The 17,484-nt window shown below is 38.2% G+C and overlaps 1 protein-coding gene across 1 annotated transcript; it reads right to left on the minus strand.

Moving 5' to 3' along the window:
* Nucleotides 1–261: 261 nt before the first annotated feature.
* Nucleotides 262–17,011, minus strand: EIF2S1 (eukaryotic translation initiation factor 2 subunit alpha). Its single transcript, XM_055304269.1, has 8 exons — nucleotides 16,883–17,011; nucleotides 12,438–12,679; nucleotides 9,869–9,948; nucleotides 7,832–7,983; nucleotides 4,087–4,193; nucleotides 2,464–2,561; nucleotides 1,630–1,773; nucleotides 262–807 (listed from the first exon to the last, which is right to left on the minus strand). The coding sequence occupies exons 2-8, from the start codon at nucleotides 12,676–12,678 to the stop codon at nucleotides 682–684; spliced, it is 948 nt and encodes a 315-aa protein (XP_055160244.1). The 5' UTR covers nucleotide 12,679; nucleotides 16,883–17,011; the 3' UTR covers nucleotides 262–681.
* Nucleotides 17,012–17,484: the final 473 nt, after the last annotated feature.

Here is a 17,484-nt window from a genome sequence, read left to right on the forward strand (position 1 = left end):
AGTTTCAAATTGGTAAAAGGCACACATCCTATGTAATCTTTAAATTGCATTTAAGGCTTTTTTCCCCTAACAGTCAACTTGTAACTGTGGTTAAAATCAAAATTATTTTCTCTAAACCCTCCTTTTGAAAGGATCCGTTATATAGATCCTTTGGTCACCTGCCCTTATAGTTCTACATCTAGACTAAAATGAAAGTAATAGAATTAGGGTCTTAGTAATCATTATGTTTTTAACTGGTGACAAGAAGGAAGAAGCCTATAGTTAAATATCCCAGAAATTTATTTAATGTTTGCTTGATACATTTTATATAGAAAGATTGAGGCTATTTGCTTTGGGTGCCCCTGGTAAATCTCATAGAGGCACTGAACTACAAAGGGGTGCCAATCTGGAGACATCAGAAATGGAAACCACAAGCCCAATTTTATGACTGTTCTTAAAGATTTGTCTCTAGTGAAATTAGGCCCACTCCCTTAAAAACTGCTGAATGTTGGAGCTCTTGTGTGAAAACAGCTGACTTTTAGGAAGGCATATCACGTTTTGGTCTGTTGGAACATTTAAATACTTGGAAATAAAAAATATTCAGCTTTGAAGTTTTCAATACTGGAAAACTTTCAAGTCTAGGGTTTACAGCCAGGAAGGGCTGCTCTGTGTTCCTTAAACTGGACTCTGTTTCCCACAAAGTTAATCTTCGGCTTTGGCTTCCATTTCTTCTGCATCATCATCTCCATCCACTTCTGCATTCTCTCTCTCAAGCCTCTCAAGCTGCCTTGCAAGTTCGGTCTCATCTGTATCTGTGACCACTTTAGGCTGTGGAAGCAGAGGCATAATTTCAAAGTGAGGTAGTTCAACAGTATACAAATTCCATTTCAACACCATGACTCCCTAGTGTTTTAACTCTTGAAGAAACACTTGTCTAACAACTCTGCCATATCTGTTCATTTTTGAGTATTACTGTATCATTAATAAATTCCATTAGATAAATGATGGAAGAAATACATAAGAGTAAGACAATATAGGAAAAAGAAATATGTTCGTAGTAAAACAAAATATTCCCTTTGGTCATTTCTATAAGCCAAAACTGGCTGTTATCTTTCAAACCCACAAGATGTCTTATAAAAATGCATCTTCTGGATTCAAAATAAATTCTATTTAGGTTTCATTTTTGCTGAGATGAGGAAAATACAGACTAATGTTTCTAATCCTGAGATCAAATTTTAAGCCTTCCACATTAAATTCTGATAATAAGCACTCATTTTTGTTGCCTAATTTTTTCCTGTTGCAGGGGAATAAACCTAACCCCATCAGTGACCTTAGTCCTGAGTGACCATCATATGACAGTTCTTGTTTACTTATAAAAAGCCCTTTTAGGACCCTCTGAGTCTATGATTATTTTAGGGTTAACAGAGTTATAATCCTAAATGTATCTCATTTTTTAAAAAGCAATGATTAAGTATTTTAGATGATTTAAATTTTCTATCTAATCTGATCCCTAACCTCAAAATGGGGTTTGAACTCAAGACCCTGAGATCAAGAGTCTCATGCTCTACCAGCTGAACGAAGTCAGAGCCCCTAATTTTTTTCTAATTTCTTATATAATTTAAGAAAAAGCAGAAACACTACAGATCTTACCTCCATTTGAACATTGAAGACACCCCTCTTTTCCTCAATCTTTTCTTTTATAACAGCCATAGCTTGATTGAGAACAGAGAGGCCTTCTGTTCTCTCCAGGGTTGTTGTAGTCATCACATACCGAGGAGGAGCTATTAGATTAATCTAAGGAAGAAGACAAAAATTCAATTATGAACACATCTGTCCAATACCAAACTATTAGGATGTTTAAGAACTCTTTTGCTAATCTGCTACCTTAACAAAAATCACTCCAAATTTTATTTCCAATCCTGTAAATCAGCAATTTGGGGGTGGTTTGTTAATGTAGCAAAAGCTAGTTGATTCGGTGATATAATACAGCATAAACAGTCCATTGCAATATCAATTATGTAGAATTATGACTTCTGGATGTCTGGTGGCTAAAATAACTACAGTCATCATCAGTATAATGGATAATTTGTCTCCAAAACAAAAATTCTTATTTGGTTTTAAATTAAACTGACAGAAGAAAATCTAAGAGATTCTGAATAACAACCATCTGGATAACTGCATTGCTTAAAAGATTCAGACCAAAAGTCCTAAAAGATATGCATGAATACGAGAAAATACATTACCCATTTCAAGGTCTTAGGAGCATCAGGGACACACCAACTCTATATTATAAAGGAAGTTTAGCACAGCTGGCCCTCTGGCACTAAATACCATAGAAATCTTTATCCACTGTGATAGTAGCAGTAGCATCCCTTAGACAACATCACTGAGAACCACTTTTCCTAACTCTTGTTATGAAACATGATCATAAAAAGAATCTTGACTTGGTTTAGGTTGGTATTTTAGAGAGAGAAAACTGCTCACCTTGATGGGCATGGTTTCTGTAGAACAATTCAAACCCGCTCTCAGGGCTTCTTTTACGGCATCAATGCCTTCATAACCGTAACAAGCCACTTCGATATCTAAAATTATAGAAATTCAAGAACTTATACCAAAAAATGCAAAGAAGTATTTAAAGGCTTAAAAGAAAACAGAGGTGTGGCAGATATACTAGCATTCATATACTTATAAAAGCTTCCATACCCTTTCAATTAGAAATCAACCCCAACTATTAACTTTCTTAAGATTTCATTTTTTATTTTTTAAAATATTTATTTATTTATTTATGATAGACATAGAGAGAGAGAGAGAAAGAGAGAGGCAGAGACACAGGAGGAGGGAGAAGCAGGCTCCATGCCGGGAGCCCGACGCGGGACTCGATCCCGGGACTCCAGTATCGCACCCTGGGCCCAAGGCAGGCGCTAAACCACTGAGCCACCCAGGGATCCCCAGATTTCATTTTTTATTTGAGAGAGTGAAGGAGGGCACGTGAGCATCAGCGGAGGAGGAGCAGAGGGAGGAGACTCCCCCCTGAGTAGGGGGCCCAATGTGGGACTCATTCCCAGGACCCCAGGATCATGACCTAAAGGAAGGATGGTTAACTGACTGAGCCACCCAGGAGCCCTTTAACTTTCATAATTCTAAATATCTGAGTAAACAGTGAAATTATATTTTCTTTTCCATACAAGCCCCCAAATGACAAAAACTATAAAAGACAGAAATTTAACAAACACCTTGATTTCTGGCTATGCCTGGATTAAAACTATGATTCCAACCTCTCCGTGCCTCAGTTCCTTACTTGCACAGTGGAGAGGAGTGTGATAAAGACTGAGTGAAACAATCACTGCAAATTGTTTAGAACAGTTTAGAAATTACACAGTCTCTGCGCCAGTGGTTCCACTTTTAGGAGCCTCCCTGACAGAGCACTAATACAACTGGGTAAGTGTCTGTTATAAGGCTGCTAATTTGTAGTGTTTTTGTAGTAGTGAAAAATTGGTAGAACCTAAATGTTCACCAAGAGAAGACTGGTTTATTGTTCTATGAAATACTACACACCTTGCCATTAAAAAGAATGAGAAAAAGTCTCATGTTCTGTATGGAAGGGCCACCACGATACAAGTGAAAAAAAGCTAGCTGAGGAAAATCTTGCATAGTTTGATCCCATTTTTGTAAAAACAAAACAATTTACGTCGGAATGTAAACCGTATATATTCCTATATAGTGTATGTGCCTAAGAAAAATGGTTGAAAGACTATACTCTGAACTATATAACAGTGGTTAATCCAGAGGCAGAGAAGGACATTACTGTACTTTTAGAATATTTTAAAAGTATTTACTAAAACAAAACCACCCCCCTCAAAAGAAAAGGGGCTAACTTAAGGTTAGCTGAATGCATATATGACAGTTTTGACTTACATCAATATAACACATTTTATGATGGTTCAATAGAAGCAAAATAATTTCTTAAACTTTTCTTGTTATAAGAAATAGACATTTAAACAAATTTACAGATGATGATGTAGCAACATATTCTTTGGTAAGGCTCATTATTTAACAGCTTTCTGGTTCATGCAAAATATTTTAAACATCATTTAAAAAATCACTTACCTGCTCGAATTTTGACAGCTTGTGGTGTCAAACGCCTATTAATATTGTTAATAAGTACTTCCCGTTCATCTTCATTCAGATCTAAACTATCCAAAATAGATGGGTCTCTAATTAAAGCAAAACAAAACAAAACATACACATATAAACACAAAAGGCCAAGGTTACTTTATAGATAACTGACACCAAATGCAATACCACAGAATAATCTTCAAGAGAACAGGCTTTAGTGTCAGAATGGAGTTCAAATCCTAGCTTTACGCTTTATTAACTCTGTGTTTTGGGGCCTTTCCAGGCCTCAGTTTCTAACCTTGTAAAATGAGGATGAAAACAGTATGTCTCACTGGCTGTGGTATTAAATTAGATAATGCAAGTAAAGCACTTAGCACTACTATGACAGATAGAAAACACCTAACTATTATTTTAAGAAAAATTTTAGAGATCTGGCTAACGTAAGGAATTTAAAAGTGTCTAATATAACGGATATCCCGCTATAATTAAACATTTCCACGTAATTAGCAGTCCTGCTTCAAGGAGCTTGAAAAGAACAAAAACATACAAGCAAATTTAAAAATAAAAGTGTATCCTTTTTAGTTAGAGAAGGAAAGTATTACTTTCGGTTAGTGGGCTCAGGAAGGGCTGCATGGACTGAAGTGGCATTTCATCTGACCCCTGAGTGCCACAAGAGAGGGATCAGGGTTAGTTGCTGGCATGTTTGTGGAACATGAACAGATGAAAAAATTGAAATACTGACTAAAAGGATGGTAGAACTTTAAAAAGCAAAAGTAGAACTGTTTTAAGAAAGTTATAAAATGTTAAAATAGAAATGGCCTAAGCAAGCATCAAACCTAAAAAGCAGGGATTAAGGAATGAAAGGCAAAAGAATTTGGGTACAGGGAAGTTTCACTCAGCTAATATTGCTTACAAAATGTATCAAGAAGACAAACCACCAGACAATGAACAAATGAGGTGAACAGATGTTTCAAAGAAGAAATAGTAAGTATATGAAAAGCTGTTAGCTTCACCAACCAATAAAATGCAAACCAAAGAAGATATTATTATATACCCATCAGTTTGGCAAAAGGGAAAATAATCTGAGATATAGACCAAATGTTGGTAAGGATGAAGAGAAACAGGAATGCTCATACAACTGCTCAAGGAAATATAAATTGTAGAACCAATATGAAGAGTATTTTTGCAAAACTGAGTAAATTTAAAGATATATATAAATGAATCCTGTGACCCAACAACTCTATTGCTACGTATATACCTTAGAAACTCTCAAATGTACAGAGACAATGTACATGGATATTAATACCACGGTTTAAAAAAAATGAGGGGAAGAAGGGGGGGTAACCTAATTTCTCTTAATAGAGAAATAAATAAAGCATATATTCTTAAAATGAAACCCTACATAGAAATTAGTATGAAGTGGGTACACATCTATCAATTTGGAAAATCTTGCTATTCCGTAACAGCCTTGTAAGTAAAACTGTAAGATACAGAAAGCTATGACAAAATTTCTTTTTAGTTTAAATAAAAAACTTTTAAAATACAAAAATGATTCTACATATGTAAAAATACATGTGTATCTATTCACAGATACATGTGTAATAAAACCATAAATATGTAGATAATGATGCATACTAATTATAGAACGGTAGTTACCACTGATGTCAGAGGGGAGTGGGTTGGGGAGTGCAAAACATTATTTCCAACTATTTCAGAAATTTTATTTAATTAAAAGAAAAAATATGAAATACATATGGCAAAGAATTATCATTAAACATGGACAGTTCACTACATGGCTGATGGAGCAAAGAATGTCAAGGAAAAGGGAAAAAAACGTATGCCAATGTTGAGCAGTTATAGAGGGGGAGTTGGAAGTGAGAGAGCTAAGCCAGGGCTGGAGGAAGACAGCACATCAAGGTATGAAAGACACGTAAGACTGCAGTCAGAGCGGACAGAAATATAAAGCAATGCTTAATCGTTGAGAGCACAAACTCCAGATGGGAGCCAGTGACTAGGTTTGCATCGGGGCTCTTCTGTTTGGTAACACTGTGCACATGGACAAATTCTTTAATCTCTGCCTCAATTTCCTGATCTGTAAGACAAGGATAATAACAGCGGGTAGTTGTGAGAAATCTATAAATGTTAGCTATTAGAATTATTGTTAAGGTCTTACCTTCCCCACAATTGCTATGAAAAAAAAGTCACATGGTGGTGGTGGTGGGATGACTGCAAGGGATTTGGAGTCTCAGATGAGCCAGTTTGCCAGAGGCTCTATCAGTCCTAGGTCCACTTGGCCATTCTGAGAGCCAAGACGACCAGTATCCTTTGGCAGCACCAAGTAACCTCCATGTAGTGATGAGGCTGCTTGTGGAGCATTAATACTTGGGAAAGAGTATGATGTGCAGAAGGAGAGACAGTAAATACAGAGAACTGAGGAGTCTGGCTATTAAAGAGAGGATACAGTGCTTGCAACAGGACAAAGTAGAGGGAAGGTAAAGAAGTTTGCTTTTAGTATAAATTATAAAATCATGAGAAAAATTAGAGAAATTCGAGTGTTATTTCTATGCCAATGGAGCAAAACCAACAAAGAGAAAGGCTGAAGACACAAAAGAGGGAATAACGGATAAAAAGATCCTTGAGCAATAGCTGCACACAGGAAGATTAGTCTGAGAACAGGGAAGATACGGATTCCAGCATGACTGGAGTGCAGGAGGTAATAAGGTTGATTATTGAAGAGAAGAGATGGGAGAGAAGGTTGCTGGGGAAGTGGAAAGAGTAGAGGGGATCCTGTGCCATGGCTTCTATTCTCTTTACAAAACAGGGAGTGAGCACACTAGTTGAGAGTAAGGGGGGCATGGGTATCTGATGGGAGTGTGTAAAAGCTCTAAAATAGCCACTCTAAGAATGGGAGGCAGTGACAAAGAGCAGAGAAAATGGGAGGCAGTAGTGCAGGTGCAGCTGAGGTTGGAGACCGTGAATATGCAGTGGCACCAACCTGCAAGACTGTGGTTTTTCCTAGCCGCACCCAGCATTCTACAAGTGCAGAGAAGGCAGGAACATCGCTCCAAGGCTGGATGTAACAGAAGGAAAAACAGGGCAAAGGCTCATGATATTGGCAAGAAAGTTATTGAAATGATGGATCATGGTATGTCTATGCTGAATAAGAAAGAAGGCAGGAGAGGGTGAAAAGACAGGGAGAAGAAAAAGGTTTGGAATCATAGTCTGGAGTAAGAATTAAGATGACATAGAGTAGAACTAACTATGGGGGAGCTGGAAGGACAGGAAGCTGTCTGTGGTAAGAGAAGAGAACGTATGAATTAAAGGTTTTGGATGCACACTAAATTGTGGTGATAAGACCCAGGGTGAGGCTGTATGGAAACTGGCTAAAGCAGCATGGGCTGAAGGTCTAAGGAACTGAAGTAAAGCAAACAAGGTTGCAGTTGTACATGAGACATCTACATTGACCCTATAGGTAGCTATAATACAAAATAATAACAAAACCAGGAGGGGAAAATGTGAGATCAAACCATACGGCTTATGGAAACTATGGTATACCCAATTATATATGCTTGGCTACACAGAATTGGCCCGTATTATAGGCCTCTTACACGGAACTATTTTTGTCTAAATTTGGCAAAGACTGCGCTTTTTAATTACACGTCAGGCTCTCAACCTGTGTGCTAGACCCAGTAACTGTGGTATCAAGGTAGAATCAGAGCCAAGAAGGTGTTCTTACGAGACTGCATGCTTAAATGCATCATAGGCACCATATCCAGGTCTCTTGTATTTGTCATCAAAGACCCAGGCAGTCCTCTGGAACAGGCTCTCCAGCTGCTCATCCTTGGTGTACTCTAACACCTCAGCAACATGACGAAGAATGCTGTAAACCTAGAAACAAAATGAAGGGTTCAAGAATTCAAAGATAAGAAATCTATAGAAAAAAATGTATTTTTACATTTCAGTAGACAGCATATAAAACAAATCTTTGATTAGACTATAATAATTCCTCAACAACAAACAATTAACATACAAGTTCTTTTTTCAGAGAGGAATACTTGCTTTCCTAGAATAGTTAACTCAAATGGGTATAACGGTATAAACAATACAGAATTTAGTGTCCTAAGACCCAGATCAACTTGACTTTGGGACCAATTAACCTCTTTAAACTTGTTTTCTCTTCTGTAAAAAGGCAATACTGGTATCTCTCCTTTTTACTGCAGATAAATCAAATCTATCCAAATGCAGCACACTATAACTGGAAAACATGATACAAATATATAAAATTTGTAAATCACACAAAGCTTATTATACAACGGTAAACTATCACTACTACTACTCTATATGACAGCATGCAATCAGGATTAAGAATTTATTTTTATTTATTTATTTTTAAAGATTTTATGTATTCATGAGAAACAGAGAGAGAGAGAGAGAGAGAGAGAGGCAAGCAGAGACACAGGCAGAGGGAGAAGCAGGCTCCATGCAGGGAGCCGCAGGGAGCCTGATGCAGGACTCAATCCTGGGTCTCCAGGATCACACCCTGGGCCAAAGGCAAGTGCCAAACCGCTGAGCCACCCAGGTTTTCACATTACATGTAAAAGTTGAGTAAGGTAAGGTACTAACATTGGCTATTTCATTCTACCATATTATCGTCCAGATAAGATCTAATATACTCATTTTACAATTATCCTAAGGGGACAAAACAAAGTGAGTTTCCTAGAGTGGAGCTTCTCAAACTTGGTAGGACCTGAGATCCTGTATTAAGCAGTCAAGTGGTGCCAATGCTATTGGTCCAGAGACTATGTTGAGTGGCAAGGTCCTTAGTTCACTAAGAAGGGATTTCACTGATAGTGTTTTCTAATGTTATATATATATATATAACATTACACACACACACACACACACACACACACACACATAGTAGTAAACACACCAGTAAAACAAAGGGAAAGATTTGGGTAATGGTCTTTTTGCTTTTAGATTTTTATTCTCTTATTTACTAGGGTTAATTAAGCAAAATTTCAAAAATCTCTTCATTTAAACACTGTTTTCTTGGCATTTTATCTTGAGGACAGAAACATACGTGAGAACAAAAGACAAAAAACAAACAATGGAAACATTGCCATTAAAAACCAAGGACCTAGAGAATGAAGGATAATCTAAATAGGACCAAAGAAAAAACTATAGATGGAAAATGGAAGAATGAAGAAGCAGGTGTTCTTGCTTCATTTATACCTACTGTACATAAGTAAAAGATTACAGCAAAAATAAGAAAATGAAACAGAAAGAACCCTAACAAACTGGGGGAGGAAGGAGGTGGAGACTAATAATAGGCCTCTGCTTTGCTTTCCTGTATTCACATTTTACAAACCCTTGCTTATTCTTAACATACAATGGCTGGTTGCCTCTGTTATCCCAGAATGGGGTTTAAAGTCAAGAACTACATACTACAAGAAGTCGAATCAACTGAAATCACCCATAGTTAATTTAACCTAAAATAACTTAAAAAACACTAATGTCCAGTTAATCATTTTAGAATATTAGGTGATAAGCAATGCCTTAAGGTAGTACCACCATGAGGCAAAAATACTGAACTCATAACTTTTGAAATTAAGTTCTCAAATTACTCTTCTATGTAACTCATAATTGTAAATGGAAATACAGTTATAGAAAATCCAGATTTTCTTTTAAATTTTATGCCAAGAATAGCACATGCTGATTGTTCATTAAATTACTAAATGGTAGACTAATCTCACTCAAAACTCATACTTACAGTTTTGGATTTGGTGAATTTATCTTCACATTTGATTGCTTCCTCTGGAGAAACCCTTCTTTTTGACAAATCAATATATCCTGTATGAGAAATTTTTGGGAAAAAAAAAATATCATCTCTGCCCAGGTACTACTAGCTTACCACTGCGATAAATTTTTACACCAGATTGTTTGGTGGCATACTTAGACTTATTCCTCACTAAAATCATATCAGTTAAACACTGTATAAGATGAGGGATTTTTGTTTTCAGAAACTCACTTGTATTATGTAATTGTAGATTCTTTAACACTTCAGTGAAGGGAACTAGGGCTCTCAATCACTCAAATGAAAGCTAGTCAAAAGATTCTATACTTGTCTTTTTGGTATCCATTCATCAAAGGCTCAATTGTATTATATTTTCTGTATTCTTTTTTTTTTTAAAGATTTTATTTATTTATTCATGAGAGACACAGAGAGAGGCAGAGACACAGGCAGAGGGAGAAGCAGGCTCCATGCAGGGAGCCCGACGTGGGACCCAATCATGGGTCTCCAGGATCACGCCCAGGGCCAAAGGTGGCGCTAAACCACTGAGCCACTCCGGTTGCCCTATTTTCTGTATTCTTTTCTTGAGACAAGCACTTACATGTATTTTAAAGAATTTAAGAGGGAAAAATGGTCTTTTATACATTTAACCTATATATCTCCCATGTCAGGCATCACACCTCATGGGCTCGCATAACATCCTTTAACCATTTCCTCTAACAGAAATCAAGTAATAAATCCTCTTGGTTTCTATTCACCTGAAAAAGTAATTTCTGATTTTCATCATTGAATATTTTAAATATTCTAGAATCCTGGGCTGACAATTTTTCTCTTTTAGTGCTTTAAAGATGTCATTCAATGCTCAGTGTCGGTCAGCCATTGTTTTCAGTAAGAGTACCATACTAATTTGTATTACTGTTCCCCTGTAAATCATGAATCATTTTCTTTTGGTTACTTTCAAGATTTTCTCGATCTGTTTTTCAATAGTGTAATGTGCCTAGATGTGGTCTTATTAGTATTTATCCTGCTTGAAGTTTGTCAATAAGCTTCTTGTTTATAAATCTGTTTTTTGGGGATCCCTGGGTGGCGCAGTGGTTTGGCGCCTGCCTTTGGCCCAGGGTGCGATCCTGGAGACCCGGGATCGAATCCCACGTCGGGCTCCCGGTGCATGGAGCCTGCTTCTCCCTCTGCCTGTGTCTCTGCCTCTCTCTCTCTCTCTCTCTCTGTGTGACTATCATAAATAAATAAAAATTAAAAAAAAAAATCTGTTTTTTTTTTTCGGCAAATCCTGGGAACTCTGGTCAGGATTTCCTCAAATATGTTTTCTGCCCTTTCTCTCTCTTCCCTTGGAATACAGCTTTTAATATTTGACAGGTTGTTTTTCCTCTGCTCTGTTCTTCAGATTGGTTCTTTAAACGAACTATCTGCAAGTCTGACTTGGGCCTTCTGCCATCTTTACCCTGCTCTTAGCCCATTTGGTGAGTTTTTTTAGATATTATACTTTTAATTTTAAAATTTATATTTAGTTCTGAGAGTTTCTAATTTCTCTGAGATTTCATTTTGTTCATTCATTACAAGTTTATTTTCCTAAAATCCTTGAGCAGTTACAACATCTGTTCTAAAATCCTTATCTGCTAACTCCAATATTGTCACCTCTAGGTCAGTCTCCATTTGCTTTTTCTCTTGTTTGGGTAATACTTTCCTGTTTCCTCAACTGTTTAGCAATTTTGGACATTATGAATGAATATTCATAGAACACCCACTAATAATCAAAGATATACAGAATACTGTGTTTTGGGTGTTTGTGGTATATTCCTTTTCCAGAATTTATATAAAATATTCTTAAAATCCATTTACCTTTACTCTATTTCCATGTTCCTCCAATAATCTGATTACAAATTTAGCTTCAATTGAATTCACAACCTTAAGACCAAGACCTGAGCTGAGATGAAGGGTCAGATGTTTAACCCACTGAGCCACCCAGGCATCTCAATAAAAAAGAATCTTACAAATATATGAAAACTCTGATTTATGGATCTGTCCCTTCTGAGTTTAGCCACAATGAGTCAACTATCAATATCCTGGTAAACTCTGGGAATAAAAGTCAAGTTATTTGACTCACAAACACTAGCCACGGGAACGTGCTAATTAAAGCACCACTAGGGATCCCTGGGTGGCGCAGCGGTTTGGCGCCTGCCTTTGGCCCAGGGCGCGATCCTGGAGACCCGGGATCGAATCCCACGTCAGGCTCCTGGTGCATGGAGCCTGCTTCTCCCTCTGCCTGTGTCTCTGCCTCTCTCTCTCTCACTGTGTGCCTATCATAAATAAATAAAAATTAAAAAAAATAAAATGCATTGTAAAGCACCACTAACTTAAGACGTCTTGCTTAGATGGGCAATTGGCATCTTTCTCTAACAACTTTGTATGTAAACAAATTTAAGTATAAAAGATTTTTTTTTGGTTTTTACAGCATCAGCAATTTACAAAAAAAATTAAAATAAATCATGTTAAATCTGAAATTTATATTTTGGATATTTTTATCACTTACCTTTTTCTTTGTCCACTCTAATGACAACCACACATTCATTCCTGCCAATTCTGATGAGTTTGTTTATAGAACGGATACGCCTTCTGGACAACTCACTAAGAAGAATCATGCCTTCAATATTGTTGTATTCCAGCAAGCTGACATAAGCCCCCATTTCAGCAATGGACCTTACATTCACCATCACTACATCTTCCACCTCAGGAAATTTGTGTTGATAAAATCTACAACTTAGACCCGGCATTCTGCATTTTAAACAAAAGAATCAAGTGAGTGTTCAGTTAACGTTAAAATAAAGAAATGTCAATTTTCCATATCTTGCCACTGGAAGAACTATTTGTCTTTTCACCTCTTTAAACTTCTTAAATGGTACCAGAAAACGGATGTTCAGGAATCAAGCTTTAATTTTTACTTTGCTCCACATTTTTTAAGGCTTGAGTGATTCTCTGCCATCAGTTTTAGAGGAATCATAAAAAATAATGACCACCTATAAAGTACTTTGAGACCTAAGGATTAAAGGTATATCTCAAGATTAAATTACTATTTTAATATCATCACTTTAAGAAATAACAAATGATGGGAAGCATCACTACTACTATAAACCTATCAGCCAAACTAAAGCTACTCGTTCTCCAAGTCAGCTAAGTCTTTATATACTACCACCAATATATAAAGGGAAGACTCTTCCAACTACTAAAACCATGGTCCTAAATCATATATCAAATAATATACCCTATCATTTTAGCCAAAATTACAGTATGTGTAAAGATACAACCTAAAAATTTACTAATCACAAAATATTAAATATAACTAAACACAACTAAATTCTTTTATTGAACAAGTATACCTACTCTTGAGAATAGCTTTACAGAACTCCATTACTATAAAGTTCAAGTGTCTCTTAAACTCTATTTCCTTTGATCTATCCAACCTACTTTCAGCACCACTCCTTTTGTGACCTACAAGACTGAAATTATACCATGCACAGAGGTGTATTTTTAAAAGAGGGCTATAAAACTAATCATAGCTGATGATTTTCATGTTTTTCTACTAATCTTAACCAATTTACTATTCTCAAAGTTCACAAAATAGGCAGTGATAGGACCTAAAAGCCTAAGAAAAGTATGTGAGAATTTACTTTTATTTTTTTTAGAGAAAGAGAGAGAGAGCAAGTAGGGCAGAGGGCAAGGGAGAGAGAATCTTAAATAGGCTCCACGTCCAGCGTAAGCCTGATGTGGGGCTTGATCTTACGATCCTGATCTTGGCCAAAAATCAAGAGCCAGACGCTTAACTAAGCCACCCAGGCATGCCAATTTTTTCCCTATAATCGGGAAATAAGGCCGCCATTACTTGATCTTAAAGACAAAACATCCAGATCATAGAACACCAGACTTCTGGGGCAGTACAGTTTGAGACTGCCAACTGCACCCACACGTATCTTCACAGTGGCCTCCCACTGACTTTTACATCTTTACACTACCTACAGGATCCTCTATGATCTGGCCACTGCCTCTCTCCCATGTTCTCTCCATTTTACAGTTGAAGAAATGGAAACACAGATTAAGTAACTTGTTCTGTTATATACTGTGAACAAGTGAAAGTCAGAATATGAACCTATGAAGTTTGGATCCATAGTCTGTGCTATTATGCATCAGGCTGTATTTTCACTGTTTTGATAAATATATAAGTTACAAACAGCTTTTAAAAAAGGTAACATTAATATACATATTCAGTGCTAAAGTATGTACTTTAGCAAGATTAATGCAAGCTTTTATTTACTTTTAAAAAGATTTTGTTTATTCATGAGAAAAAGAAAGAGAGAGAGAGAGAGAGAGAGAGAGAGAGGCAGAGACACAGGCAGAGGGAGAAGCAGGCCCCATGCAGGGAGCCCGATGCAGGACTCGATCCTGGGACCCTAGGATACACGCTGAGCCAAAGGCAGACACCCAACCGTTGAGCAACCTAGGCACCACAATGCAAGCTTTTAATACTAATCTATCCTGTTTAATAAAAATAAAGCAAAATTTAATAATAGCAGCAGGAATGCATTTCTTTTATACCTTGACAAAATAGGGATTTAGCAAATAAAGGGCAGTAGACATTTCAATGGCCAGAATTACCCACCAAGAAACAGCTGAGCTGGTTGTTTCATTCTTGAACAGGGCTTTCCCCCCCCCCTCTCTCTTTTGGAGAACTGTTGTCAAATATCTGTATGTAAAGCACTAAAGTTCAAGAGCTAAAAGTTTTAAACTGAATATCAAAGTAAATGATGTCACAGAAATGTGTTTAACAGTTTTAAAAGATTTAACAGGGACTAACTAACCACATTTACTTACCAGGTTTATTCAAACAGTAAAGCTGATTAATTTTGGGGAAGTAAGACTTAATTTGATGATTAAAGCACACAGGCAATTTTGTAAAGGAATCCTGATGAGAGATATGAATGTTACTGCTTTAAGAGGTACCAATCTCTTTACAATACATAGCGTACAAAAAGAACACAAGTGATGGTATGCTATTTGACATAGAAAGTAGCTAAGAATTACAAAACACTCTAGACATGGATTCCAGGCCTTGCTCTCCTACTTACTAGCTGTAGTTGCTCGGGAAATGCATTCCCATTAAACTGTAATTTCTAGTCTGTGTCATGGACCTCTCACACCTCTCCTCTCTTTGGAGAGTAACAAATGAGATTAAGAAATGTGGAAAAAATTTGAAAAGTGTAATGTGCTATATACACACATGACATTAAAAAGCAAAGTGGGTATCATTGCCATTTTGTAGCTTCATTGGTTAAACAATTATTTTTGCAGTATTTATGTACTAAGCACTACTGACACTTAAAGATTCTTACTTAAGAAAGTAGAGAGCGGGAAACAAACTAGTAAGCAAATACAAGCAATATAAAGTACTCTGAAAGGAGTAAGTGAAGCAATCAATTAAAAGGGAACCAAGGAACAGAAATATTAAATGACTTTCTCAAGGATAAATACTTAGTAAGTACCAGAACAGGAACTAAAACCAAGTCTTCTGATATTAACTGCAGAATACCTTTAACCCAGAAGGCCTCCGTATGTGAGAGTACTAAAATACAGTATGTGTTCTTCCACACAAAATATCTATATTTCAATAATATATTACCTGAACTCCAAGCTGATTTCAAATACCCTGCATTGTCAGTAATTTTGCCTGGTCAAAGGGTAGGATGGACTTCTTTCTTAAACCAGTGCATGGTCAAGTAACCCCAACAGATCCGGGGAGTCCCCATCACTTTACAAAGTTAAGTGTGTTATGTGATAGAGATAACTCGTGATAATTCCCACTTGGCTCAAATGTTTCTGGGGAACGTTCTCTGCATGCTAGTCTTTAGTAGAGCAGTGCTACGCAGACAGGCTCTCAAACTATTTCACCGTAGTTGAAATAGAAAGCACCAATCAAATATCACAAATGTCTTGATATCACAAATATCACTACTGTCTTTTTGAGATCTTAGGAGAATAATTAACTGTCACTTGGCATCAGACCGACTCAGAAGAGGCAGTAAAGCTCTATATAATTCACGAACTGCTGAAAAGACACATAATCACACATTTTTTTTTTTCCTTGATAACTTCAACCGGGAGAAAAACCAACACTGCCTTGTTACAGCTTTTTCTCCAAGAAACAACGTTTCTTGTTTAATGAAGCAGCCTAAGTTTGACGAGAAATAAAAAAGGCCTCAGGCTGAATACGTATTTAACCCCCAAATTCCCTTATCTTTTTAGTTATGCTTAACCGTTGGGGCCACAGCTTGTCTTTTCTCATTGGTGCTGAGATGCGGCAAATTGACACTATGAATAGTAAACTCTTCAACGGTGTGTGTTAGTTTCGATGCAAGGGAGGACTCGTTGTATAAAAATGCACAAGTCAAGCGATACGGTAGTAAGCATCAATTAAAAAAAAATCAATTATCGGGCAGATAAACTATTCTCGGATCCTTTTAACCCAGATCTCACCAACACAGCGGCCCACCCCAAACGGCCCTTCAAGCGCTTGGTCTGGTTTCCACTGAGAAGCAGTAGTTGCTTGGGCGGAGGAGGAGGAAAAAAAAAAAAAAAAAAGGCGAGCGGCGGTATTCTCAGACCCCGAGCAAAGCGCTGAGCGTCCCGGGGCGGGGGTGTCACAGCGCTCCCCCGAAGCCGCCCCCCTCTCCAAGCATCCTCACTTTGAGCCTATCGAAGAGGCTGCAGCGTCTCTTGCTCACTTGGCTTCACCAGACTCCTCCGCTGGTACGCGGACCCCCTGGAACACCGCGGACCCAGCCGGCGCCGGCGGGGGGGGTCGGACACTTCCCGCGCAGGAACGGGAAAGGGAGGGGTGTGAGCCCGGGGCCTACCCTCCCCCGCACACCCGTCACTGCACACAACCAAAGCGAGTTCTTAAAGAATCTGATCTGGGGAACTAGTCACCTGAGGTATGTGTGTGAATCCTGCGCCGGGATCCCGTGCCGTGCTCTTTAATCGCAGAGATCGGACAGTCCACCCGCCCCAGCGGCCGATCCTCAGCGTGCGCTTGGCTCTACCCCACCGCGCATGCGGAACCGCCTCGCATCACGCAAGCGCCAGCGGCATAGAGGTCCCTCTTCCTCACTGACCATAGAGTCTAGGTCCTCCGGAAGAGAAAAAGGAAGGATGAAGATCATAGGAGGACCTGAAAAGTACGCTTTGTCGAACTCTGTCGTTTTCACTAAGTAACTTTCAAGGCGCAGGAGGAGTAGGACTGATTCCTTGTCCTTGAAGAATTAACCCTCGCTCGAAGCTTCAGGCAACCAGGAGGTGGCGCTGTGACCAAAGATGAAAAGGGGAGGAAGAGAAGGCGTGTACTCTCCTGTTCTTTCACCTCGCGCGTGCTGTCTTGCGCAGCCTCCTGGGAGTTGAAGGGGCGGGGCTTGGGGGAGAACCGGAAGTGAGGGGAAGTTCAGTGCGGGGTGCGAGCGAGGCCTCAACATCCGGGCATCGCCTCATTCTTGTCCTTCCCCACCCCCCCCCCCCGCTCCCCGCCCTCCCCACGT

This window comes from Nyctereutes procyonoides, unplaced genomic scaffold, assembly GCF_905146905.1.
Source record: "Nyctereutes procyonoides isolate TBG_1078 unplaced genomic scaffold, NYPRO_anot_genome, whole genome shotgun sequence".
Lineage (NCBI taxonomy): Eukaryota > Metazoa > Chordata > Mammalia > Carnivora > Canidae > Nyctereutes > Nyctereutes procyonoides.

Coding starts and splice junctions, on each gene's coding strand:
- EIF2S1 (XM_055304269.1), bottom strand. CDS start 12,678: ATGCCGGGTCTAAGTTGTAGATTTTATCAACACAAATTTCCTGAGGTG. Junction 9,949..12,437: donor TAGAGTGGACAAAGAAAAAG/GTAAGTGATAAA, acceptor TTTCTCATACAG/GATATATTGATTTGTCAAAA. Junction 7,984..9,868: donor AATTCACCAAATCCAAAACT/GTAAGTATGAGT, acceptor TTTTGTTTCTAG/GTTTACAGCATTCTTCGTCA.